The sequence below is a fragment of the Rhamphochromis longiceps genome, linkage group LG16, assembly GCF_057381845.1.
Source record: "Rhamphochromis longiceps isolate RC_006_pf linkage group LG16, R_longiceps_female_GT1.1, whole genome shotgun sequence".
Lineage (NCBI taxonomy): Eukaryota > Metazoa > Chordata > Actinopteri > Cichliformes > Cichlidae > Rhamphochromis > Rhamphochromis longiceps.
This window is the reverse complement of record NC_140572.1, coordinates 16,172,704-16,199,596: the sequence shown is the minus strand read 5'-3', so window position 1 is coordinate 16,199,596 and position 26,893 is coordinate 16,172,704. Positions and strand designations below refer to the sequence as shown.

At 38.7% G+C, this 26,893-nt stretch overlaps 4 protein-coding genes across 7 annotated transcripts in view; all 4 read left to right on the top strand.

The window, feature by feature from the left end:
• The first annotated feature begins 2,230 nt into the window (after window positions 1–2,230).
• Window positions 2,231–4,713, top strand: cfap97d2 (CFAP97 domain containing 2). Its single transcript, XM_085383468.1, has 6 exons — window positions 2,231–2,289; window positions 3,089–3,191; window positions 3,407–3,487; window positions 3,709–3,827; window positions 3,919–4,102; window positions 4,232–4,713. Exons 1-6 carry the CDS (start codon window positions 2,246–2,248, stop codon window positions 4,391–4,393), a joined length of 693 nt encoding a protein of 230 aa, XP_085239594.1. The 5' UTR covers window positions 2,231–2,245; the 3' UTR covers window positions 4,394–4,713.
• A 317-nt stretch (window positions 4,714–5,030) lies between these two features.
• On the top strand, window positions 5,031–15,811 carry cdc16 (cell division cycle 16 homolog (S. cerevisiae)). Of its 2 annotated transcripts, none has more exons than XM_085384690.1 (18): window positions 5,031–5,228; window positions 5,416–5,470; window positions 5,734–5,828; window positions 5,984–6,022; window positions 6,146–6,286; window positions 9,642–9,801; window positions 9,911–10,005; window positions 10,359–10,492; window positions 10,698–10,777; window positions 10,872–10,921; window positions 11,005–11,078; window positions 11,194–11,319; window positions 11,874–12,026; window positions 13,484–13,547; window positions 13,647–13,708; window positions 13,990–14,125; window positions 14,829–14,919; window positions 15,348–15,811. In XM_085384690.1, exons 1-18 carry the CDS (start codon window positions 5,181–5,183, stop codon window positions 15,599–15,601), a joined length of 1,857 nt encoding a protein of 618 aa, XP_085240816.1. In that variant the 5' UTR covers window positions 5,031–5,180; the 3' UTR covers window positions 15,602–15,811. The 2 variants fall into 2 exon arrangements, with proteins under 2 accessions (XP_085240816.1, XP_085240815.1); XM_085384689.1 differs by having other exon boundaries at window positions 5,032–5,228; window positions 5,731–5,828.
• Window positions 15,812–15,948: 137 nt separating this feature from the next.
• Window positions 15,949–22,390, top strand: upf3a (UPF3A regulator of nonsense mediated mRNA decay). 3 transcript variants are annotated; one of them, XM_085384692.1, is made up of 11 exons: window positions 15,949–17,075; window positions 17,280–18,062; window positions 18,763–18,869; window positions 18,960–19,066; window positions 19,299–19,397; window positions 19,554–19,664; window positions 19,762–19,817; window positions 19,896–20,054; window positions 20,158–20,291; window positions 20,665–20,953; window positions 21,820–22,390. In XM_085384692.1, exons 2-11 carry the CDS (start codon window positions 17,922–17,924, stop codon window positions 22,006–22,008), a joined length of 1,392 nt encoding a protein of 463 aa, XP_085240818.1. In that variant the 5' UTR covers window positions 15,949–17,075; window positions 17,280–17,921; the 3' UTR covers window positions 22,009–22,390. The 3 variants fall into 3 exon arrangements, with proteins under 3 accessions (XP_085240818.1, XP_085240817.1, XP_085240819.1); XM_085384691.1 differs by having other exon boundaries at window positions 20,665–20,965; XM_085384693.1 differs by having other exon boundaries at window positions 21,830–22,006.
• Window positions 22,391–24,194: 1,804 nt separating this feature from the next.
• p2ry8 (P2Y receptor family member 8) overlaps window positions 24,195–26,893 on the top strand; it is a 3,828-nt gene continuing 1,129 nt past the window's right edge. The window contains exons 1-3 of the mRNA XM_085384779.1: window positions 24,195–24,253; window positions 25,880–26,193; window positions 26,537–26,893. The exon at window positions 26,537–26,893 is cut by the window's right edge and continues 1,129 nt beyond it. Of these exons, the coding sequence (XP_085240905.1) occupies window positions 25,907–26,193; window positions 26,537–26,893 (644 nt within the window). The 5' untranslated portion in view covers window positions 24,195–24,253; window positions 25,880–25,906. The remainder of the gene's footprint in view (window positions 24,254–25,879; window positions 26,194–26,536) is intronic.

Sequence of the window (26,893 nt, the reverse complement as noted above, 5' to 3'; positions counted from 1 at the left end):
TTTTGTGGTTGTTTTTTAATAAATGATTAATCAAATGAAACAATGCAATTAATCAAAGTTATTTTTGATCCACCTACTTAAAATTCTGGCAAAAAAACCCCAACTCATAAATATAAATGAATATTCCAGTCAAATCCAAAAGTCCAACCTTAAATCTGACAACTGCAGCCTAAAAATCAAATCTTCTAAAACTGTTTACACATAAAAGCCACTGTTTAAGCTACCAAAAGCTCAACAACATTGTCCTTTTCTCCATGTCCCATTAGGACTCGAAAGCTTTCTTCAAATTGATTAATCATATAGTTCAATATAGTATATTAGTATGCTAATATAATCATACCAAGCCAGTGAATGTAAACACAGTATTAAAATCTGGGAAAGTCTTTGGCAGAAAGTGTACACAACAGTCTGAAAGTAGAAGGCTCTATGTTCTTATAAGCATTTTGATAACATGTCAAATTTTTATTTGGACAAAGTTAAACACTGTGCAGCAGAAACAGCAGAAACTCTATTTGTAAAGTTTCTGCAACAGTCCCTGGAAAGGTCTGAGTTTTATGTCCAAATGTCGCCTGCAGTCTGCATGAGAAATGGAATTTGGGTTTTAGTCAGAACATTTCAATAAATTCATAAATAAACTGCACAAGAATGCCTTCAAAACGTCATCGGTCCTGAAGGGCTTAGTATTCAAATCAATTCAAAATTGGTCACAGACATTTGCCCATGCTATAATCACACATATTCAAAGGCCTAGAAACATTTTACAAATATCTCAGTTTAACTGTTCAACAAAAAACACAAAAGTGTAAAAACAAAACAAAAATAGGATGGAAGAGATCTAGAGGCATGTAACATGATTTTTTTCCATCTTGGTATTCTCCATCTGTCCCATCAACACATCTCCTCTTATACAACAAAATAACAAAGTGGACTGGAAATGTTTTATTGCATATAATTCATTCATGAGAGTGCTTCCCACGCACTGAGGCAAGACTACGCTGGGAGATGGAAGGGGGGCCAATTAATTCACCTCTGAGGGCATCTGTGGGGAAATGCCAGACATGAGGCCTGTAGCCGTGACAGATCGACATCAGCTGCTAACGTCTACGACAGCTTTGTGATTGTGCAATATTCTCATTAAACCTGTACTTGAAGAACAGTTTGCTTATGAGTATTTACAGGTTTGAAATATGTGTGAAGTGAATGTTACAGTTTATTTTTCTGGCTAATTGTTATCTTAATGACAACATTTATAACAGCTTATAAGGGTGTGAAAAAACGGTGACGTGACCATTTTTTCATCAGTGCTTTTTTGTTGTTGTTGTTGTTCCTTCTAGCGTGAAATTTGAATGCTTAAAAGTAAAAATGCCATGTGTGTCAAAAGTCGTCGTAGCCAGTTCCTGTCAGTAGGGGGAAGTGTTGCATGTATATTCATTCATAGAGTCAAATCACTAGAATAGGTTTCATTCAACAACTCTGATTTCCTCTTTCTGTCTTTTATTTCCCGGATGATACACATAATACTTTATAAACACATTGAAATAATCCAACGTGATACCACAGTATAGAAGTGTAATGCTTTGTATTTCTAATTTAAGTTAAAGGTTTCACAATAATTAACTTTCCTCATTTTTCCTCATGACCAGGCAAAATCTAACAATGTCATTTCTTGTTTTGTGTATAAACTAAGTTTGCACTAGTGTTAGTTTAAGTGGCACTGGTGTAAGTTTTCCACTGTTATTGACCGTATGTACTTAAAATACAAAAGATACTGTATACTGTGTCCTTACAGCTTATAAATTCATTCTACATTTGGTTAAATTAATTCCACTGATGCTCTAAAAGATGAAGAGATCAAAGTGATTAGTGGACATAATGTCTAGCCAGACACAGTAAGTGTTATTTGTTTTACTTTGTAAAAGTAAACTAAACTAAAAAATAAATAAATAAAAGCAGTTTATGTTCTAGCTCATTTTCCTCATTTTCAGCTTTGAACTATGTGTAAATGCGTCTTCACACAGCGGCTCATTTTACAGCCACTCGCTCCACAGTCTGCTCGCTAATTAGCCTATCTCTGTGGCTGTATGTGTTTCTCTGTGTGGAACAAACCAAACAGGCGCATCGTTTGAAACCATTCATCTCCGCTCTCTCGCTCTGCTGTCATGGCAACCGTGTATGACTGGCACGAAACACACTGCAGTTTTCTGAGCTTTAGTCCGCGCGGACGGTTCAGCGTACTCTCGGAAAGATGAGTAAAGAAACCAAGGAAGCAGGGCAACCACAGACTGCAAGGTGAGGCAGGGAGCCCGAGGGTATTTACGCTAATTGATTTATTGGCGTACGCGCCAACTGTTGATGCACCCTGTTAACAAACTGTCCGTCGTTTATTTGGATTAAGAGATGCTGGACAATTTAGGAAAAAAAGTCCCATCTCTACATAGGCCCTACTGCTTTATTTATTCGGCAAAGCTGTCCTCTTTGCATGAGCCTATTTTCCACTGCAGAAACTTTCCAGGGACCGTGAACCTTTGGGGGGATTCACTTCGTTTACATGGCTGGAACTGGATACAAATAAGTTAATCTAAAGCACTCATAAATAAACATACAGTCCATGAAACAGAAACACATACCTGCCACATAGAGCAGGTGTATAAGAGACATGGAGATGGCCAAGTTATAGGTACTAGAAAAAAGAAGCACCCCTGATCTGGACAGGGCATCCCAGAGCTTGTTATTCTTGCATAATTTGCCCATACTTTTATTGTGCTATTCCTTATATTGTGCTATTCATTGTATCTTAATATATTGTATTGCTAATAGTTTAGTCTGTTTTTGTTTTTGCTTTTGTTTTTCTTAATGTTACTGGACTGGAGCAACCATAACCCACATAATTTCCCCAGGGATTAATAAAGTATTCTGATTCTGATTCTATTTTAAATAATCTTGAGCAATTTTAAAACAATCCCCATGTGGATTTTATTTGTTATAGTTTTCTTCATTTTCATTGTATCATTAAAATGTGTGAAACTGTTTTCTGCTGAGTGTAAAGGGCTTGGTTTTTTGCAGCTTTTTTTCTGTTTTCTCTTTACAGGAAGCTGTTGCTGCATCCCTTAGCAGTGCCCCTGTTTCCCACTGCAAGCAAATACCTGCAGGACAAATTGGACCAGGCTGCATACGACATGCACAGAAAAAGAGTTAAGAGAAAAGTCTTTGATTTTTACATTTTTTTAAAAAACATTTGTCATCATTTTCCCTGTTTGCCCATATTCTAAATGTCTTGACCTTAGATTGTTTGGGGGGGTTTTTGTTACAAATTAATCTACCTTTTTGTTTTATACAGTTGTTTTAAAGTCAGGATAATCACGGTTTACCGCCTCAGACAGACATGTATGTGGTTTTTTCCCCCAAGGTGATGACAGCAAATCCAGTGGTAAACACGGGACCACCAAAGACATATAGTCACCTCACTCCCAAGCAGAAGAATCACAAGGTTGTCCTTTGAGTGAGAAAACATAAGAAATTTAAATGAATAATTAGAATCACAAAATTATTTTTACCTCCAGTCAGTGTAGAATAAAGTATTGTGAAGCCTGAAGTGATCCAATGTAATAACAATGTTTTAGAGTGACTAAAACACAGTTTTTACATACATGTAGTTAGAATAACCTCCTGTAAATGTGACTGTTTCTAATCACATTTTGTTGAATTAAGACTGAATCGCTGAGGATGCTGGAGATTCAGAGAGAAAACAATAGGCTTAGAGAGAATATATCACATATTATGAGCACACCTGGAAGAGTCGACAACTGGAATTTCTATGAAAAGAAAAGGTCAGTTAAGTTTCGTAATAACGGTGTCAGAACAATAGGGTTTTCAAAGAAATAAGGCGGCTTAATTGTGCTTTCTTTTTCTTCAATATAGCCCTGGGAACAAAAATCAGCAGCTGGAAATGCTCAGAATTGCCCAAGAGAATCAAAGGATCCAGCTTAAACTGAGCCAGTGCAAACCTTTCTATGTGAGGGCTTGGCACAAGGATTGGCTCAAAACTACCGAAGTGATGGAAAGAATTAGTCACTATCCTCATGACAGAGAAAATCAGCAAAAGGTGTCCTTTTCTTTCTTCCTTAAAGCTGCATTGCATTCCTTAACTTCTATGCTCTATATGCTTTTGTTTCACACTATATGTACAAATCAGATAAAAATGTGAACACCTGATCTCATGTGTCACTGCTAGGGACAAGAAAAAAGCAGCAAGGTAAGCAGGAAATGTGGTGCAAAGCAAAAGAAGAAAAACGAGCAACAAGGAAGAGGATACAGGAACACAGATACCTTTAAAACAAATGCACTACCAAATGAGAAAAGGAATGAAAGAAAGAAATCACAAGATACACCCTAAAATTCAAAATAAATCAATTAAAGCAGTCATTCTATTGACAAGTCACATGTTTTTGATGTATTTAAAAATGCCAAGGACTCCTAATAAACCTAAAAATAAAAACAGGAAAAATGTTAATGCAGTATTTGTTATTCTGTGATTAGGTAAGCAATTTTAAATGCAGTTTTCTTTTTCCTTTTTTCATATTGTTACTTTATTTGTATTTCATTTTATCCTGACTTCATTCTATTATATTTTTACTTTCAGAATACTTCTTACATTATTAAGATATTTGTTTAGTCATTAGTGTTTAAAATGTATTTCTCTTTTATCCCTATACCATTCTGCCGATTTATTCTATTTGTTATGCATGTATTGTGTTTATTTAACTGCTGTAAGATGAAAGGTGTTCCTGTTGTATCTGTCTTCACTGTTGTTAATGTGATGACAAATAAAAACAGGGGAAATACACTGAAATAACATATATTGTTGTTGTTGTTGTTGTTGTTGTTGTTGTTGTTGTTGTTGTTGTTGTTGTTGTTGTTGTTGTTGTTGTTGTTGTTGTTGTTGTTGTTGTTAGGTTAGGCGGCCCGGGGGCCAGGAGCGTCAACGTGGAACTTTCTATCACGACGTAGTTTCCTTACGGAACGGTTTAGCGGAGCACTCATTGCAGAAAGAAGCCGCGGGTTTGATTTTACGCAGCTAGCGAGATCTCACGTAGTGTTTTAGTGCATTGCTTCCTCTGCTTCTTAGAATGACACACTTGTGATAGTCAGAACTTTTGACAGTCCACTTTTAAAAAGTCAAAATGAACCTCGACAGACTCAGAAAGCGAGTGCGGCAATACATCGATCAGGTAGGAAAAAATATTAGTTTCTGTGTTGCTAGCTTACGCTAGCTTTTTTTTTTTTTTTTTTTTTTAGCACGTTTGGTGTCAGTGGTAACGAACTCTTGCTGTTTTCCTCTTTAACAAATAACAGCCAGTGAGCAGCTTGACATATATTTTGGAGACTGATGCGGTGCCTTTGTGTGTTTGTTTACAGCAACAGTACCAGAGTGCTCTATTTTGGGCCGACAAGATAGCATCTCTCTCTCACGGTGAGCAAATTACGGTAGTTCTAATCTGTCTGTTAGAGTAGCATTACTTAACCTGTCAGCAAAACTAATGATGGTGTGTGTGGTGCTTCATGGGAAGTGGTTACGTTTTCCTGTTACGTTGCAGCTGAAAGAAAGTTTTACTAGCGGTCTGGGCGGATAACAGATTAGCATCCTAGCACATCTTCATTGGTGTGAAACCTGCCAGCGATAACTTCCTAACCTCTAAAACTGATAACCCTATCGACTTTGTTTACATACAGAAGATCCCCAGGATATTTACTGGCTTGCTCAGTGCCTTTATCTGACCTCACAGTACCACAGAGCCTCCCATGCCCTCCGTTCACGTAAACTTGACAAGGTGCGTTGCGTGAGTGTTGAAAAGTGGGTGATTGCCTTTATAACCGTGTTTAGTACGGGGGTGGTGTGTGTTAGAGTTAAACTGTTTGTCATAAAAAAGTCAGCAGCATAATGTCAGACCAAAGTTTTAAACATCTCTTGTCTTCTCTTTAACAGCTGTACGGAGCTTGTCAGTATCTTGCTGCAAGGTGTCATGTAAGTAAATGGAAGATGCACAACATGCCAGTTGTTATAGCCTTTTCTGCAATCTTCTAAATTGCAGATAATCGATTAGATCTGTCATTTTTAATGCTTCTTATTTGTTTCTGCTTTTTCTAGTATGCTGCCAAAGAGTTCCAGCAGGCCTTGGATATCTTAGATGCAGAAGAGCCAGCAAGCAAAAAGCTTTTGGACAGGAGTGGAAAGGAAGACAATGAGACATCAGAATCAACCAAGGATTGGGACATGTCCCCTGCTTCTGTAAGTCTGGGTTGCCATGTGGTGTGTATGTTTAATGAGTTATATTTTTAAATGATTTGACCGCTCATTATATCACAGCGGAGTTGTAGATAGAAAGCCCTGTACTGCCCTATATTGCACCTTAATTTGTTTTTATATAATTGCGTGGAATGAGTCTTGAGTTGAATGTTTTTAATAGGCAAAAAATACATAAATAAGTAAATGACGAGTTAAATTTTTTCTTCTTTTTTTTTTCTGCTGATCTGAAACTTGATCCGATCTGTGACGAAAAAAACATGATCCGGTCCAAACCGTGAGACTTTTGATCCGTTGCACCACTAGTATACAGTGGAATAAACAGTTACTGATGTGTAGTAATGACAGAGAGTAAGAGGAAGAAGCTCCTCATCATTCTCTCTGTTTTGGCCTTAAGGGAGCAGAAGCGCTTCCCAGACCTCAACAGTGAGAAGAGTCCATTGTTGGGATGGGAGAGATCCCTCATAATCTTCTTGGCTTTGGTCTTGCACCGCTTAGTGTAGTTAATTGCTGTATGTGTGACGATGTTCTTGCAAACTTTCATTCAGATTGGCCCACCTGTTAGGGAGGAGATGGAGGTGCATACAAACATACATAACAGTAAGAAGATAGTTGATCTTGTTGAGGACTTTAGGAATTTTCGTAAAGCCCCTTACTTTTTAGCTGCGGACAATATTCTACAATACTGACTTAGTGTTATGTTTGTGGCCTGATCACATGTAGTAACCAGTTATATTGTAACCTGTTTGGGTATGCTTAGAAAAAGACACTTAACGTTGAGATAACTGAGTGTTAGATTATTGTATAAAATAGTGCTGATTGCATCCTTTGGACATGCTCTGCCAGCTGGCGTGGTCTTTTCACATGACCTCACGAGGGAAAATTGAATACAGAGGAGACGGCGTCAACTTCAGCTCAGCTTGTCAGTCTGTTAAACTGCTGGAGCACCTGACTCAAGCACACTCTCCTTCGCACAGACATCATTTACAAAAGTATTTAACAACTAACCAACAACGAGAAACCATTTGATGCTTAAGAGACACAGAGTGACAGTAGGCAGTATAGCTTTGGTTTTTTAACATGAAACTAATTCTTTCAGCCAGGGGCCATATAAAAATGACACCCTGAGACTGCTTTTTAGTTTTAGCTTTCTTTTTTTCCACTGTGATATTGTTTCTGTCACTATTTAGCTAATATGAACTAATTTTAGTCTGTTAGCAGCAATCAACCTAGTGAAGTCACAGTCTGTACTGGACGAGATGGTGCTAGACATGCTCTAAAAACAGTCACTTTTAACTTAAAACACTTATTTTTTGTAATTCCAGCTTCACAGACAGTGTTAGATTTGTGACAGTCAATTAGAGCAGGGCTCCATGGTGGAAATTACCTTAATACATGTAGAGTTTCATATCCAGTTTAAGTAAAAGTGAAATAACTGCTTAACAATTTAATTTAACAAACATAATCGAGCCTTGTAACTCTCCAGGAACTGAAACTGAGAAATATTTTCTATCTGCGATGGTGTATCTTGGGTTGCTCTTCTTTCCTACCATGTAAACATCTTCCATTTCCATTCATCGTTTGCTCTTCCTGTGTTATTGAGTACAACTAGTGAGTGCAGCGAACGGTGCTCAGTTGAGTCATTTGCTCACTTTTGGTTTGCACATCACCAGCTCTCTTATGTCTACACAGCTAGGTTATACTTAATAGTAGGGCTGCTCAATTAATCGAATTTTAATCACGATTACGATCTGGGCTTTCAACGATCATTAAAAATGACTGAGCCGATTATTAGCCCCTCCCTCATTTATCCGCGACACCTTAAAGGCCGGTCCGTGAAAATATTGTCGGGCATAAACCGGTCCGTGGCGCAAAAAAGGTTGGAGACCGCTGATTAAGAGGACCCGAGGGAAGCTCGGAAAGCTAAGCAGAAGTTATTTGGAGAGTGACTGCCGTTGGTTGAAAAGAGAGTTTAAAAAAAAAAACTTCAGTGGTGTTGCACACTATTTTATATTATTTTTTTAAAGTCATTGTTAACCCTTTAAAGCCGGTCAGAGCAGCACGCTCCGTTTTGCGTAACTATTTTTAAATCCCTGTAGAACCTGAACCGTGTAAGCTAGCGCAATAATTTGTTTTGCATATGAAACCGGAGGAGTTGTACTTACATCTGATGCCATCAGCTTGTCCTCGGTCACGGTTTCGTTCCACATATAGCTTTGCAAAAATTGCATAAAAAGCGCTTGCAGGAACAAAAACATAATATTCCAGAAACACGCTTTGCCGTTCCTATCAGCTGTTCGTAACACTTCCCACAGTGAAATGATGCACATGCTGTTTTCTTTGCAAATTTGCATCATAGGATTGTTTTTTGTTTTTCCTGCAGTATATAAAAATTGCTGTATCTCCAAAATAAAACTATGAAGACACTCAAAATAAATTTCCTGTTGTTGTAAACTATTTTTTGCAACTTTATTGTATTTAAAGTTTTGAGGGATAAACCTCTTAAATTTCTCCAAGTAGAAATATATGTAAACAAAACAAAAACGATTTTCAATTTTTTTTGTAGTTTATTGCACTTTTTTGCAATTTATGTAATTACTATGGACTTAATGCATACATATTATTAAAATATGGGCTATAACAGTTGTATTGATGTATAGCAACTTGAAATGCTCCCACAAATGGCACTACAGCATGTAAAAAAATAATATAAGCTCTGGTGGACTTGGTTCTATAGTAGGTCTTAAAGGGTTAAATAAATATCGTCAAATAATCGTGATCTCAATTTCAGTGAAAATAATCGTGATTATCATTTTTGCCATAATCGAGCAGCCCTACTTAATAGTATATTTGTACCTTTTGTGAACCACATTTTCTGTTTCCACCTTTAGCGAAAACCATTTTCATGTGCAGTGAAAGAAGCGTTCGGGAAGGGTTGAAACATTTTAGCACAAACAATGTCCCCCAGACTCTGTAACTCTCCTCCTTTGGACTTGAGATTAGTGAATTCTATAATCTATTTTAAAAACCAGTTACCTATGCTCAAGTTCCTCAATAAGCACCCACACTTCAAACAAATTAAGAATGATCAAGGTCTTCAAACACGTATTGAGGCATGAAGGATCCTTTGTACCAGTGAGTTATGTCCCTGTGCAATCCACACAAATTCTGTTTGTAGAGAAATAGCATAAATTGTTCTTTCCTTCAGGATGTGAGAATTATCTCAAAATGCTGTCCAGTGTTGTTGTGTATGGAGTATTAACACTCTATGAATTTATGTCCAGTGTCATAGACTCAACCTTTCTTTCTATTCATCTTTGCTCCCAATGAAATATTTCAGATCAGCAGCTCCATCTGCCTCCTGCGGGGTAAGATCTATGATGCCATGGATAACAGACCACTGGCCACCTCCAGCTACAAAGAGGCCTTGAAACTGGATGTGTACTGCTTTGAAGCCTTTGACCTTTTAACGTCCCACCACATGTTGACTGCACAGGAAGGTGAGACTCTGTGGCCAGCGTGTGCACTAAGAATTCCATTTTGTGCACATTAATGCCATAATAATTCCAGTAGTTTATAACAACGCTGTACGTTTTCATCTTTCAACAGAGAAGGAGTTCCTCGACTCCCTTCCTCTGAGTCAACAGTGTACTGAGGAGGAAGAGGAGCTGTTACACTTCCTTTTTGAGAATAAATTAAAGAAGGTAAGGGGTTATGCATTTAGTTTAACAACTGGATTTTAACTGTGAATTTATAAAGTTGGGGGTATTTTTTCCCCCTCTTTTCAAGGATTGCAACCAAAGGCCCAACGCTAACAGTGAATTTATGATTAAGGATATTTTTTGTGATATCAGCTCACTGGTTTGCCATTGCTGATAACAAATTATAGAAAAATGATCTCTATGCAGTTATTATAAGCATGAGTGTGTAGAGTGACTGTTGTCTGTTGTTGCTGTGTGATGGTTTTGTCTGTTTTCACACCATCTCACATTTTAACCTTGCTATGTGCTTTCACAGACATGAATTTGACACATGCTCTCTCTGCTTTCCTCTGCAGTATAACAAGCCCAGTGATTTAGTGGTGCCAGAGATGGTCAATGGTCTTCAGGACAACTTGGATGTCGTCGTGTCTCTTGCTGAAAGGCATTATTATAACTGTGATTTCAAGATGTGCTACAAACTCACATCAATGTAGGTGTCCCAGGGTTTTCATTTAGTAGTAGCAGACTTAGTGTCACTGTAGAATCTAAGAAAATGAAATCTAGCTGTAGATTTTGCTCTTTAACTACGCTAGATTATATTTGTATACATTTAGATTTATGAATGACTAGCAAATACATTTTTTGTGACTTCTGATTTTGGTGATGTACCTGAAGTACACCTGTTTTGATTACAGGGTAATGGTTAAAGACCCCTTCCACGCCAGCTGTTTGCCAGTCCACATAGGAACACTGGTGGAGCTTGGAAAAGCAAATGGTAAAATATATACACGGGTTTATTCATACAGCATGTTTAGTTTGGTTCCCCTGAATATCAGTTTAATGTTTTTGTTTTGTTTTTGTCCGTGCAGAGTTGTTTTACCTCTCACACAAACTTGTAGACTTATATCCCAACAACCCAGTAAGTTTTTTTTTCATTATTTGATCTGTTATACATTTTTTTCCCCCAATTATTTTGCTGATAACTAAAAACCTTTTAACCAGGTGTCTTGGTTTGCTGTGGGTTGCTACTATCTCATGGTTGGCCATAAAAACGAACATGCTCGACGATACCTCAGGTATTTATGTTGCCTCTTAAAGAGAAATCCATCCTTTTTGTTACAAAAAAAAAAAGTTACTGACAGTTTATGTTCTGGTCTCTCAAACATATTTGCTGTTGTACATCTCCTTAAGCAAAGCCACCACTTTGGAGAGGACTTACGGTCCTGCATGGATTGCCTATGGGCATTCCTTTGCGGTGGAGAGTGAGCATGACCAAGCCATGGCTGCCTACTTCACTGCTGCTCAGCTGATGAAAGGGTAGGTTGATGATTGATGTGTCAGAGAATGATCCATACGCATGTAAAATGTTTGTCTGTATATAGCTGCGGTTGGTAAAGAATTTTGTTAAAACTTTAATTACAAAAGAGTCAAATGTTTCTATCATGTCCTTTAAAAACCTCAGCAGTATCCAAGCATAATGCCATCCAGGTTGTGTTGAACATACATATATTTTTGCTGTATTTTTGCCAGATTACATGCTGAGAGCCACGAGTATAAAAGCATTTCCTGCTATTGACAAGAAAAAAATATTGGCTTAAATGTCTGCAGCCATATTTGCAACCTTTTATTTGTGTGTTTGTGGTGTTGTTTTGGGGTCATTGTGACATTCCTGCTTTACATTCATGCTTAAGTGCATGCTTTTGACTCCTTGAATCTTTCTAGACTATAATGGTGACTAAGAAACACAACATACTGTCACATGTAAAAGTCAGGTCATGTTATTGTTGAGTATTCTGTGTGCATTGACGTGCTTGTAAAACATGAGATGAGGATAGATTCAGCTTTCCTGTTTCCTGTACTCTGTTACACAGGTGTCACTTGCCCATGCTCTACATTGGGTTGGAGTATGGATTAACCAACAACTCCAAGTTAGCAGAACGTTTTTTCAGCCAGGCTCTTAGCATTGCTCCAGAGGACCCATTTGTCATTCATGAAGTGGCAGTGGTTGCATTTCAAAATGGAGAGTGAGTATGACGGCACAAACACCCTTAAACTTTTTGTTGGACACATTTAGGATAAATGTTGTCATCAGCAAATGGATATTGGTATCATAAACTGTATAGAATGGATGGGTGTAATTACGCTCATGTCTCCTGTTGGTCTGCAGCTCTGCTTCGGTTTACAAATTCAAACAAACACTGTGGTATGAACGAGAGTTAAAAATGGCCCAAATTCTTTCATCTTAAATAAAATGATCAGTGTGGCTGCTCTTCTGGGTGTTACAGTAGAGCTTAACCACCCAAGCATCTATGTAAAAGAGGATTTAAGAAGTTTAACAGTTACAAAATTAGCTCAGCAGTTTCCACCTGAAGATGATTATACCATGTTCTGATTGAGTGATTTCTAAAAAGCTCAAATGTGCTGTTCTGGTATCACTTCAGACTTGAATGAAGACAGAAAACTAAACAACAGCAATGTTTGTACATTGAAGTTGATCTAGGTGGTAGCTAGCTACAAAGCTATGTAGCTAATTAGGATATTAAAAACACATTAGCAAAGTAGTGATGGAGGATGAACATTAACTTTTTCTACTTCAATAAAACTTAATGTGAGGTTTCCCGGTGGGCAAAGAAAATGCAATCATAGGGCAGGTAAAGACGCTTAAAACAAACTCCAGTCAACAGAACATCTGTAATGATCCATCCACAGCACGAGGTTAGACATCAACATTTTTGTGCGTGTTTTGCATTACTTCCTTTGGAAAATTGCTAAACCTCAGCTTAATCTACCCATTCAAACAGCCTAAAAATGTGATGCACATGAATAGCCGACAATGATCAGAGCTTATTTTTAGAGGGTGTTTATATTAAATTAAACAAAGATGTAAAGCATTACAGCACATTTAAAGGACGACAGCCTTAATGAACAGAGTAGGAGCTTGGCCCCGTAAGCAGGTTTTGGTGCGTCACTTAACAAGCAGATAATTAAATGAGGTAAATTTAGCAGCTAGTTACCAAGTTTTGCTGCCTTTGTGAGCACCCAAGTGTACACGTACACACATACACAGATATCATTTAATTATGCATTATTTTAAGCTTTAGTTCATTGAAGTTGTCTAAATCATGTACAGTTGTCATGAAGGGGGAGTTTATGGACAAATTGCTTTTTGTGACCTTTTCTTCTGTAAACATGCGAGTTTCAACTGTAATGTTGGAAATCACTGGACCGTGACAACAATTTTGGAACCAGCCTCAAGTAGCCATCTGAGGAAGTCGTTGCATAACGTGTGTTTGCATTTATGTAATCTTGGTTTTTATACAGTCTTGGTATTTAAGTACAGTGTAGGAACCATGTAAGAGATCTAAGAGATGTTGCAAATTTGAGTAAATCCTAATGTATAGAGTGCACTGTTGTCATGTGTTAGTACACAGATTGCAGACAGTTATTTAGTTGCTTTCTAAGAACATTTTTGCTGTTTCAGCTGGAAGACAGCAGAGAAGTTGTTTCTTGATGCACTGGAGAAGATCAAAGCCATAGGGAATGAGGTAACAGCTGATTGTTTTAACTGATACCATCAATGTGATCCATGTCTTGAAAACTTAAGTCTTTGCAATATTTTTGTAATTTTGTTTTTTTAATTAAAGGTTACTGTGGACAAGTGGGAGCCTCTGTTAAACAACTTAGGTCATGTATGTCGGAAACTGAAGTAAGTACTACTTAATTACATCAAGACTGTATTTGCAGACTGTGTTATGTCTCATTGCCATGGTACATGATACGCTCAAAGTTGATTTTATAGTTACTGATTAATTTCGCTACATATAAATTGGAAAATTATATAGCTGTTGTTATTCCATCAGCAAACATAGAAATGGAAAGTTTTGTAATCATTTTAAATGCACTATTTATGACATGTAAAGCCTGCTGATGATGTTTGGCTCACTCAGTGAGTAACAGCTCTGCATGTTGCTGTGTTTGTTTCCTTAGAAAGTACGACCAGGCTCTGGAGTACCACCGTCAAGCTCTGGTGTTGATCCCTCAGCACGCCTCCACCTATGCTGCGATAGGATACGTGCACAGCCTCATGGGTGACTTTGAAAGTGCTATTGACTACTTCCACACGGTAAACTTTAAAGGGATCCGTTGGTTTTGTTCCTTGTTTGTCTTTTAGTAAGAGGCACTCACAGGGAGTTGGAGTTCCTGTGGGTTCTTAACAGTCTGAAACAAAGTTACTAAAATGAATCTCTCATAAGATTACTGTGTTACTGGTATTTTAGGTAGCATTTTTAGTAGGAAAGAAGGAATAATGTATAGCCTATGAGATTTTATTTATTTATTTTTTTTAGTTAACCAAACACGTACACCAAAAAAAAAGTACACAAGAATAATCTGACATAAACTATACACCGTCTAGATATCGTACAGGTTCACTTAAAATATAAAATGACTTGGCTCCAAAAATTTGACTTCTATCACAAGTTAATAAGATAAAGTAGCTATATTATAGTTGCATCTTAAAAAATATAATATTGCCCAATGCAGAGAGGTATTTTTGATTTAGCAGTGACTTTGTTTTGGGGGTTTTTAAGCCACAGATATAATGCATGACTTTGATCAATGTTTGGTTTTAATTCTTATTTTAGCTCTTGAAACGTTCATTTTAATTCTTTATTTGTTGTTGAGGGTGCTGTCCAGAATACTAGCAGCCATTAAAATCACATAATTGTATTATTAGCACATAAAACATAGTCAAAACAATCTGTTTTTATCATTTAAAAAAAAGGGTTAAAGTAGTTTGTTGGGGGGTTTTTGTCTTTCTTTGGCAGGCACTGGGACTGAAAAGGGATGACACTTTCTCTGTGACGATGCTTGGCCACTGTATCGAGATGTACATCGGTGACACTGATGCATATATAGGTTGGTTTCAATTTTGGAAAATATTTTCACATTTCTTATGTCTCATATAAAGTAAATTGTTAAAGAATTTAGCTGTAAAAAATATTCATAGTCACCTTTTTTTATTATCTAAAAGGGTATTTCCTTTGTGTGAGATTAGGCACCTTCTTAGGAACCTTGTATTTGTGATGCCACCATAGACAATAAAAGGGTCTGGAGGCTAGCTGTGGTTGCAAAAAGACTTTCTCAGGAAAAGCATAATCTTCTCTAATATTCTCCACTGAAATCCAAAGCTATCTGCAGCAATATATTAATAGCACTATAGACTAAAGGGGTAATTATAAAAAAATAGATTTGGGCTTTAACTGTCCTTTTAAGTCTGCGTAATTGTAATTACATGAGTGATATCTGCCTCAGAAAATGAAGTCTTCCTGTTTGTTTCTGCTAAGGCACAGACATCAACGATAAGGTGCGAGGCAACTTGAACACTCCAGCGCTGATGAAGATGCTGAACACCTCAGAGCCTGATGACCTTCTAGCCACTCCGAGATTGGAAGACACTAGCATCATGTCTTTGGAAACGCCTATCCCAAATCAGGACAAGATGATGCTGGAGACGCCGCTTCGGCTCTCGTTAACCCTGGAGTGTGACATGTACGAGAGCGACGTGATGTTAGACACCCTATCAGACACCAGCACGTGATCTCTGCCACGAGGTGGAACTGTCGTGGCAACAGGGTGGCATAGGTTCACATATCCATGCCCAAGGACAACACAAAACCTTAGCACCTGCTCTTTACCAAAGGCTTCCTGAGGTTTCCCCGTCTTGTGCATAGTATTGTTGTTTCTCTAAGCAGCAAAACACAGAAGAGGCAGTTGTGAACATTATTAACATGAGTAAGTATAGATTAAATCTGATACGGCACCTGCTGTATTGCATATTATGTTTGCATGAATGCACTTTAAAAGGGGAATACCTTGGTTAAGGTGCTTAGTACGTGGCCTAGCAAAGGCACAGCACTGGACCTTGGGTTAAGACACTGGGATCATGTGTTCCTATGACACTTGAATGAATAGGGGAAAGAAGCCACACGCCTCACGTCATAAATTAAAGACTACAGTTCCTGTGGCAGCGCCCCCACCCCCAATGCTTAACCTGTGGATTTTCAACTTGAATAAAGAGCCAGCTAACAACAAGCCGTTTTTGGTGGGGGAAAGCGTTTTGATTTTTCTTTCAAGAAACAATGCATTTATCTTGAAATAAAGAAATGTTGAATAACACCTAATCATTTCTTTTTTAAATTATTACTATTGATTTCAAAAATCTACTAAACACAGTTGGTTCGGTGAATAATAATGAGAAGTTTTTAAATATTTTTCTTTTTCTACACATTTGTTTACTAAGTTGTCAAAGCTGAAATGTTGTAGATTATACGTTTGGTGGTTGAAAGAGTTCTTTGCAACTTAACACGAAAATTTGTTTGCTCATAAATGTGTTCAACTGAACCACTAAACAGAGAGATTTGAAGGAACAAAACACATTTTATTGTGTGGGTTTTGACACCTCGTCATTCACAGCTGAGAATGGTGGTGTTTGCAAACAGTAGGGACAAAATGAAACCTGGTATCACAAAATTAGAAGTAGGAAACATTTGGCTTGTTTTTCTAGTAACTTCTCTAAAAAGCAACAGCTTTTGTTTTCTCCATATATATATTTAGCTCTGTGGAATAAAAAAAAAAAACAAAAACCATTGTGGGTGAGAAGTGTTTAAAACTTTTAAAAAGCTGATTGGAAAGGCAGGAATCTGCTGCAGATCAACAGCATTGAACTAACCTGCAGCATTGAGCAGCCTCTCACGTGTCTTATTCCAGTTAAGGAGAGGGGTGGGATCTCTGAGCTCGAGTGAAAACACCGAACTTGTCTCCATCGCTTCGCTGAGAGCCACAGGACAGATAGGGTTGTGCTATTTACCGTGGGGTCCTTCTGTTCAATGGAGAGCGTGGAGAGATGGGCTGCACTCCAACTAAGTCAACCGGCATTTACACCCACGATAAGGTCTGCCGGGACTTGGACACCTGCTCCACTTTTGTCCCCAGCATGAAGAGCTCAGAGTCGACACCAGAGGGACCTCGGCTGTGTGCAGAGACCAGAAGCAGCAAGGAAACCTTCCTAAGTAGTGAGTGTGCTGCCAACCTAAGTTCAGTGCTGAGTTAAAGAAAAAAAACTTGTTTGTACTTGGAAAGAATAAAAGTACTTGTTTATAAAAATAGGTTTGAAAAAGTGTGAGGTTTATTCCACTGTGGACAAATTCGCCAGTTTGCCGTGTGCACATCCATGCCGAGTCCGATGTGAAGAGATGGCTTTGTTGACCTTTTTGCAGTTCCCTGTCGAGACATCCACGGGCGGTCAGCGAGCCAGTCTTCCTGCCATGAATCGTGGAGTTTTGCGGGCAGCTCATCGTCTGCGAGTCAGTGCGACATGAAGCCCACCTCGGGATCCTCACAGTGACACCGAAAGAGCCTGTCTTATAGAGTTACATACACACTGCGTGAGTGGGAGTGTGTAATTATTGCAAGAACTGTTTCTTACGTACTTTTCGGTACTGATTAAAGACCGTTGTGGATGCTTAAACTAAATAAATGCGTTTTTCAACCAAGTGGATAGTTTCCCTTGTTTATTTATAAAATTGTTTATTTCTATTATTTTAGTTGTTTTGCTTTTTTTTTATTTTAGTTTTTAAATTTTCTTTTCTTTCAGTTGTTGACCAAGCTAGAACAACAGCTCCATACAGGGAAACTACGTAAACTTCATACCATAAAACCGCTTAAAAACAGAGAGAGAGACTCCAAAAAGGCTATAAAAGCGATAACAATGTTTGTTGATTAAATAGTTTGCCGCCTGTTCTTTCGGCCTTCGGGATATCAAAGCTGTCTTTTCCAGCCTCTGTCCGCTCGCGACATCACTGTATTCTCGCGAGCACTCGGTGGCTTAACGCGGGCGAAGAGAAGGGAGATGGAGAGAGATGCGGTCTGAAAAGGACCAGATGACCGTGGGCAAGGAGAAAAGCGTCGTCGAGATACAGTTTAGGGACATCCCAAGAGAGCAGGAAAACACTTCCGGCAACCCTAAGCAGAAAGAAGAGAAGAAAGAGGTGTTTACAAAGGTGGGTAGCTGAGCTTTTGAACCGTGTCGCATTGTTTACGCTGCTTGGGGGGGCCGTCATGGAGGAGACGCGGAGGGATCGTTTCAGCACCGCGGACAGCGACGAGAGTTTGAGGCAGTGGATTCACGACGATCCCGTGGATTCACCCACTTACAGCCTCCTCTCAGCTTACATGTCACGTTTAAGTCTGATTTCATTTCATGTAACGACTCTTCACGTTGGTATTTTATGATGACATTCCCATGTAACGTTCAACGGAATGCAGAATACGATTGCTGGCGATTCTCAAAACTGTCTCCGATACACTTCTTGTTTTCAGCATGCATGCCCAGTAACCCCACTTTTAGGCCTTAATATCATTCCCGTGTTCTTTGAATGTAAGAATTGCTGCAGCAGACACTCAGTAATTGTTTAGTGTGTTGGCTCCCATCACTGCTAATGTTTTATTACATCGCTATATCGTGTTTGAGCCTGTTTAAATTCTTTGTTGAGTTAATATTTTCATAGTTTCAATGACTGCGCATTTGCCTCAAGTAGCTCTTTGGTGTCAAGTTTTGAACAACATGAGTTTATATGGAGGGGTTTTTTGGGGTATGTATATGTTATGCCTTTGTAAAGTTGATGGATTTATTTATCTTACTGTATTTCTGTGTAAAACAAATGTTAAATAAAAATAACAAACATGCAAACATGCTTATAGGTGGTGATTCGAAGGCTCCCACCCAACCTGTCAAAGGAGCAGCTAGAAGAGCAATTGAGTCCACTTCCATCTTATGACTACTTTGAGTTTTTCCCAGCAGATCAAAGGTATCAATATTTTCTGAACTAGGTGATTAAAAGTTCTGTTTTCTTACAAATGTAATTATGAAATTTTGGGATGCCATTTTCTCTTCACAGTCTGTACCCCCACCTGTTCTCCAGAGCGTATATCAATTTTAAAAACCCTGAGGATATCCTGCTGTTTAGGGACCGATTTGATGGCTATGTCTTCATAGACAACAAAGGTACTTCTTGCCTGCTTTTAACACATTTTAACTTTATTGTCACTGCATCACTGTTGGCACACAGGGCCACATTATCCTGCTATGTTAAATGCAAATAAAAGCATGTTTGCTTTACGGTTACAGGATAATCTTTATGGGCAAAGAGGTCACTTTAAAACTTTTGTTGCCATTGTTACTATCTGATAGCTAGTCTGTCAGTGATGGGCTGCTTTCTGTTTCAATATTTATTCAGGCCAAGAGTATCCTGCAGTCGTAGAGTTTGCTCCCTTTCAAAAGATTTCGAAGAAGAAGCTAAAGAAAAAAGATGCCAAAGCTGGGAGCATTGAAGAAGGTAAAATACATTAGAGTCTGTCCTGCTCTAAAGCTGTCCTAAATACAGTTTGTCATTCTTACATGGGTTTAGGATGTTCAGAGAATCAAAAGTGTTTAAATAGGACACATTTAGGTCAGAACTTGTTAATTTAGTATCTGTTCCATTCTGGGTCAGATCCAGAATATAAGCGGTTCTTGGAGAATTACTCCTGTGACGAGGAGAAGTCTATGGCCAACCCTGAGACACTGCTAGGAGAGATAGAGGCCAAGACCAGAGAGCTCATAGGTACAGTAAAATATCTTCATGTGTCCATCTGCCTACTAATAGCGTACCACAGATTTTTATATATTGATTAACTGATTCTATTGTTTCTTGATTTTAGCCAAACGGACGACACCGCTGCTGGAGTACATCAAAAATAAGAAAATTGAGAAACAGGTAGGAAGGCGAAGCTATCTCCAAAGTGTTTTTGAAATGTGAAACATCTATTTCAAGCTGTCCCATCTTCCTCGACAGAGAATAAGAGAGGAGAAGAGAGAGGAGAGAAGAAGAAGAGAGCTTGAAAAGAAGCGGCAAAGGGAGGAGGAAAAGAGAAAGCGGCGGGAGGAGGAGAGACGCAAGCGAAAAGAGGCAGAAAAGCAGAAGAAATTGTCTGACAAAGACATTAAAATTAAGGTAGCCAGTCAGCATAAAAATCTCATTAAATAACCATTGTTGTTTAGATCATGCAGTGGCGTGTAGACATGGAGTTTTTTCTGTATTATTTGTGCTCCTTCAGCTCCTTAAGAAAAGTGACCGGGATGATGATGTGGATTCAGACCGAATGAAGGACAAGAGTGACACTGGAGAGACAGACAGAGGCAAATGGGAGAAAACTGGAGGACAAATAAAGTCAAAGGACCCCAAAGACAAGTAAGGACTGTGAAATCATTCAGACATGTTGACTGGTTTTGATTTTGGCTGACAGAATTAGATCACTACTAGTTAAAATACGGCACCCCTATGGACAGTTTTCAGACATATATATGTACCAAAACATAAATCAATACCGTAAATATTTTGATTGCATTTAACATAACATATTAGCCGCAATATTTTATGTATTCTAAAGGACAATCATTGATCTTTGTAGCATTAATATACAGTTAATAATTACAAATTGTATTGCAGAAAAACCAAAAAATACTTTTAAAACCCTTCCATGATGTCTTATAATGCAAATCTTTTGCAACTAGCATCCTGGTGTCTAACCTGGTGTTTCTGCAATCTATATTCTGACCACTAGAGGTCAGCCTGAGAGTGACAAGGAGCAGCGAGAACAGCATGGGCGCAGGCAGAGAGATAAGGATCACCGTGGGAAAGATGAAGAGAGGAAACGACAGAGGCATCACTATGAGTTTGACAAGTTCATGCGGCGGAAGGATGAGACCAAATGGGGGAAGGGCTACTGCCAGGACCGAGCAAAGAAAGAAGGACACCATCATGGCTATTCCTACTGTCCTGACAGTGGAGACAAGATAGGAAAGGAGGAGAGAGAGGACCTGGGTAACAGGAAGGAACGCCTCCGAAACAAGGTGAGCGAGAAGGTGAGCATGAGAATGGGGAGAAGGCGATCGCTGATTGTTTCATCACTAATTTGTTCATCTGTGTAGACTTGTTTCAGATATTGATTTATGTGTGACTGTCTCCATCTGATAGTAGGCCAGCTTATGTTTCTTCCAAGCAGGCCTGTGAAAACACTATTAAATGCATCATAAACAAAGATATCATCAGTGGGTTTTTCAACTTTTGTTTTTGCTCCTGCCAGACTCTCAGACCTGTGAAACCCACACTGTTGTTTGAAGGCTGTCAGTTTCACAGCTTCATTTGTGTTTAGAGCTAGGTGTCAGTTAGTGTAGCCTCAGGCTTCAAGCAGAGATGATGCCAGCAGCTGTAAATTCACTACTTATTTTTGTTTGCTTTTGTTCTTTTTCAGCCACATGGTTTTCAACCCCCAAAATAACAATTTTTAATACCCTATTATTTGAAGCAATTTACCAGATTCTGTGCAACTCCCACTGGAATCACAAAATACTTTAGTAAATGGTAAATGGCCTGTATTTATATAGCGCTTTACTAGTCCCTAAGGACCCCAAAGCGCTTTACATATCTAGTCATCCACCCATTCACACACACATTCACACACTTCAGTAGAGCTTTATATGCAGCAGTTTCACCCAAAAGAACTGTGAACTTGCTTTGTTGTGTATGAATAAGCAGATCCCTTTTAGAAATTGAATGAATGGTATTTAACCTTGGAGATAGTTACTGCAATCACCCATAGTGTGCACTATTGTAATCACAAATTGCAAGTAACCACACATAGTAGGTAGGCTCAGTGTAATCAAGTTGCTACTATATAGCGTATCTCCCATGTCCCTGCGCTCTTTTCTCCCTGCAGGACCGTCCAGCCATGCAGCTCTATCAGCCAGGTGCACGCAACCGGAAGCGCATGAGCTCGGCAGGCAAAGGCTACGACTGCATCCCTGTGGGCCACTCGCCTGAATCCAGGACGGAGCACTGTTATGAGGTTGCGACCATGGCAACGGGGCTGGAGAAAGGTTTTGAGAAAAGTAAAGATGAGCAGTGAGCAGTGTGGACGCTTTAAGGGGTAAAAACGAGTTAATTATTCATCCTTCACCTAAGTTGGTGGTGACAGATTCGACTGGTTATCACTGAGCTTTCAAGATGAATATACCCCGCTGAGAAAGAAAAATCACTTCAAAAGCAGCCTAGTAGTAATTTTTCTGTGTGTTAGGTGTGATGAAATTCAGAGATTTGGGTGTTGGTCAGGATTCTGTTTTGGGGGTTTTTTGCCTGCTCGAGCATGAAGACTTGGAGGAAAGAATACCAGAATGATAGCACAACAGTGAAACAAATCTTTTTTTGTTTTATGCCCTGCTCTTCCTGTGTTCTCATTCAGAGATTGGCGCTATAGCTGCTACTGAAACTGCTCTGCTAGCTACTTTCAACTTCATCAGCACTTGAGCCAGTTATGTGTCATTCTGTGTAGTGATAATATTGAAGTGTGATCCCTGTGGGAGGCAGCTAATTGGCAGCATCCATCAGTAGTTTACTTGTGAGACCATTGCCTCATCCTCTGCATCCTCTATAGTTCTCAGATCATGTATATTTTATAATGCTCTTATAGATTTTATGTAAACTAAGAATATTGCAACTAGAACGTATAGAAAATGGATGTAAACAATGCCAGGCAGGAAATTTTGTGTGTGTTGTTGTGTGTAAAAGCGAGCGAATGAGGGGAAATGTTCCATTTTACTTGCGTGTCTTAAATTTGGTCCATCCTATTTTTCAGGCGTCTCTGTCTCTACAACAGAGATCCTGTTTTTGCGTGTGAGCCAAGCTTTGTACTTGATCACCCAGGAGCCAGGAAGAACACATTCTCTACATTTCTATAAAGTATTTCCTATAAATAAATTATGTAAAATTGCAAAGTATGGCACCAATGGGTGACCACTATTAATTTTTTATGCTCTTTGCATGGTTTTCTAATAAAGCCATCAACTAAATGTAATGGGGAAGCTACAAATATTCATTTAAAAAGCCTTATATTTTTGTTTTTGTTTTTGCACGTGTCCCAACATGGAAACTGACAGTGTTTAAACATGTAATACCTCTTGGATCATTTTGTTGTTGCTTTAATTTTCCATAAGTGTGATAAAATAAAAAGACTAAACCGTTAATTTTTTCTGTTAGTGTGGTTGTCTAACAGTTTGGGTGAAGCCAGATTTACCTGTGCATAATATGCATTAACAGTTGCTAGTTATGAGTCATTACTGTTTGCATATGAATATAGTTGGTATTCGGTCGTTGCAGGAAGAGTAAAGTTGGTGAAGTGAGACTGTTGAAGGCTGGGTCGCAAGTGACATTGAAGAAAAGTTGCACATGCATTTTGTTTTTGCTCTTTCTTCAGAATATCCTCACAGACACAGTTTGTCATCTTTCCCCCAGATAAAGCAGAAGTATCATAATCAACAGGAAACCAGCAGAATAAGAGCACACATGTGCACACTGTAATTCTCATGAACGTGCGAAAAACATGCATTCTCACTCACAAGACTCTTAACAACTGTAATATCACATTCGTGGGTATATGTTCACACTTTCATATAGGTGTTGAAGGTGGCAGTTGGTATTTCCTCAGACCTAAAAACTCTCTCACGATCCCTCTTTATAGTCTTTAGTCCTTAAACTTTGTTATTTTTGCTCAGTTTTTGTTCAAATTTATCCCCCCTCCTCCTCCTCGCCACACACTGGCATACATGTCACAGGTTTTACTTTATGCCTTCTCTCTTCTTTATAATCTCACTTAATGAGCAAAAGCGAAAGAGACACTATGACACTCTGGGAACTCCCAAAGACTTTAAGAAGTTTACTATAAATCTGTACACAAACATAGTGGGTTTTTACATTTCCAGTCTCATTTCTTAGAAGCTCTCAGTAGAGTTCGGTCACACAATGTTTTACTAAATAACCGATTACACAGGAGCGCCATAGCTGAAGTTATTATGGCGAACATGGGAAGGAATAAGACGAGCATGTGGGGGAACGTGGCAAGTAAACGTGTGCTCATAAGCTTGAGGTGAGTCACACATGTCTGCCTTGTTGCAAGTAATTTCCAAGACTGAATCTAATGGGTGGCCGTTAGTGCAGTTGGTAGGATAAAGATTGTCACATGATCCATTTCCTGCGATTCTGGCACCGTAAGTTCAAACCCCCATTTCCTCAGCAGCCTTCCTTAGTCACAATATCTGTAACCCATCTATAACTGACACTCAGATGCCAACTTGTGGCTTCAGCGTGTGTTCGCAAAGGTGAGTTCTCAGCTCTTGTATACAATACGCATTATTTCCCAGTGTGTTACTGAATAAAGACGAGCCCAGTTGTTATTGTTATTATTTTAGATGGTTTGTATTCATTTTTACCTTTTCACTAATAGTAGATTCAACATGATGTTTTGTTTTGTTTGTTTTTTAAATACATGTGCTTTAGTTAAAAGTTAAAAAAGGAAACGATTACGACAGCGTTGAGGCGACAACAGTTTGAACAAATTTCATGAGAGGCAATGTGAGTGAGTTTATGTAATGTTAAAATATAATTCTGAAGAACACATTAGTAAAAATGTGCCTTTATAGTGGTATGAGAAATAGTTTTCAGGAAATGAAAAAGGGTAAGTTACCAAAATGGTGTTGTCGTCACTAACAGTAACAGCGATGAAGTAATAACGTAATTCCCATGGCTTAAAACTGAAAGAAACTTTCAATGACTCAAAGTTGGTGGTCTGTAGATTTCACCTTTCTTTGTAATGTGGTAACTTTGTTCACCACGATTGCCATGCGGGCCATGGCGCGTGAGGAAAAAGTGCTTGTATTCACTGCTTTTGCTGTAGCGTTCATCGTCTCGCAGTTTCAGTTTACGGTTTTAAGCCTTTTAAGGATATTGTTTGCTACAGGTTACAAATCAGCTCCCCAGAGCATTTCACAAGATTGAAAAAAATAAGCCATAGCAACAGTTGGCACTCTGCACCACAAATCATGCATACCTTTTTCCTGTGTGAAAACTCCACCCGACACATGTGCTGCTCGCACGCGAACATCAACACAGAAATAGATTCCTGGAATAAGGGCAAAGGTATTTGTTTCACACCTTGAGATCAATCATTCGTGTTTCTGCAGCAAAATACTGTTTGTAACAGCACTTCAGACAGGATGAGAGGGTTTTTTTCTTCCCTCAGTCATTTATATTGATGTATGAGAAATGCAGGACATCAAGATGTGCTGCAAGCTGTCAGTGCAAACAATCCCTCCAACTGTACTTTAAATTGTGTATGCAATGTTACACTAGTGCTAAGTTTAGTTGATTTTGACACTTTTGTCACCAGGACAGTTCTGCACTGATTTATTTCTTTTCTCTTTTTTTAGTTGTGCTGTGATTTTCATTTGAGTTAAGATTGTGTTTACACTTTCATTGTTGGGAACAAGTGATGTGGTTTCCAATGCTTGTGTGGGCGAGAGCAGTGTCGGTGTTTATCCATTCGGTGTGCTCATCCATGGCTGCTGTTCAGATGTTAACAAAAAGCTGTTATCATGTAACCAAACAGGGTACAGCACAAAGGAATGGTGAAATGGAGTCATTAATTAAGCTTGGTTACTTTGGCCGGGTACATTAAATTTACATGACTTACTCAAATGTAAATATTTCACACTCAAAATTAAAAAAAGATTTCTGACTTGCCATTGTAATATTAGAGGCTACTTTCAGCTGCTTGATTTTTTATTTCTTTTTTTATTAAGCGATTGGTGTGCATGCTTGTTTAGGTAAATCCAACATATATATTTTTAGAGTGTAAATAACATTTCTTTACTTCCACCAGTATATTGTGAAAAAACTGACTTGTCTTCTGTGAACCTCACAAGGCTTTTCTGAACCCTTGCACACAGGTGACGAGAGACCGCTCGCTTTCAAACATGAAGGTGAATTCCAGCAAACTAGACAACGCCACGATAAACTTTCTGCAGAATTCTGGCGCCGCCATCTCTATCTCTATTTTGTACATATTCATCACCGGCATTAACTTGGTGGGAAATGGCTTGTCCATGTGGCTTCTCCTCTTCCGTACCTCTCCCAAGTCTCCTTCCATCATCTTCATGATAAATCTTACCCTTACCGACATGGCTCTCGGTGCTGCTCTGCCCTTTCAGATCTCCTACCAGCTCCAAGGATATCAATGGAATCTGGGACCAAACATGTGCAGGTACTTTTTATTAAACTCGGACATTAATGGGACAGGGGGATTATTGATTAATCTGCAGAAAAAACTTGCGTTGAAGACAACAAAGTTATATAGATATATCAAGGTATATATATACATGTGCCACAGCTTTTCTTCTATTACACTGATTTTATACAGATATTTCAAGGGAGACAGAGCGTGACAGTCTTGATGCTATGACAGTGAAAGTAGTCACATCTTTAAATAGAAAATATACGAAAGTGTAGTCGAGATTCACTTCATTTTCCTGAACCTGTTACTGATTATTTTTTTACTTCAGCCAGCAATTAAACAGAAAACGTTTTTTCTTTCTTCCCATTTACAGTTTTGTGACCCTCGTTTTCTACTCCAATATGTACTGCTCCATCCTTACAATGATGGCCATCGGTATCGACCGCTATCTGGGCATTGTCAGGCCCATGCTGTTCAGGCGGATCAGGAAGAAGAGACTGATCGCTTTTATCAGCTGCTTCGTCATGTGGGGTTTGGTCCTGAGCACTCTGTATCCACTGATGACGACAGACCTGACCTATCGCGTTCCTCAGCTTAACATTACAACCTGTTTTGATATACTGAAGACAGAAATGCTTCCATCCATGGCGGCCTGGGCAGCCTTCCTCTTCAGCATGGTCTTCGTTCTCTTTCTCTTTCCGTTCTGTGTGACATCATTCTGCTACATCAG

Bases quoted from the DNA above. Each gene is read 5' to 3' on its own strand.
- cfap97d2 (XM_085383468.1), top strand. From the start codon at position 2,246: ATGAGTAAAGAAACCAAGGAAGCAGGGCAACCACAGACTGCAAG. The intron at 2,290-3,088 runs GTGAGGCAGGGA...TTCTCTTTACAG, and splicing joins GGGCAACCACAGACTGCAAG to GAAGCTGTTGCTGCATCCCT. The intron at 4,103-4,231 runs GTGTCCTTTTCT...TGTCACTGCTAG, and splicing joins ACAGAGAAAATCAGCAAAAG to GGACAAGAAAAAAGCAGCAA.
- upf3a (XM_085384691.1), top strand. From the start codon at position 17,922: ATGCGGTCTGAAAAGGACCAGATGACCGTGGGCAAGGAGAAAAGCGTC. The intron at 19,067-19,298 runs GTACTTCTTGCC...ATATTTATTCAG, and splicing joins TGTCTTCATAGACAACAAAG to GCCAAGAGTATCCTGCAGTC. The intron at 19,665-19,761 runs GTACAGTAAAAT...TCTTGATTTTAG, and splicing joins CAAGACCAGAGAGCTCATAG to CCAAACGGACGACACCGCTG.
- cdc16 (XM_085384689.1), top strand. From the start codon at position 5,181: ATGAACCTCGACAGACTCAGAAAGCGAGTGCGGCAATACATCGATCAG. The intron at 11,079-11,193 runs GTATTTATGTTG...CATCTCCTTAAG, and splicing joins CATGCTCGACGATACCTCAG to CAAAGCCACCACTTTGGAGA. The intron at 11,320-11,873 runs GTAGGTTGATGA...TCTGTTACACAG, and splicing joins GCTGCTCAGCTGATGAAAGG to GTGTCACTTGCCCATGCTCT.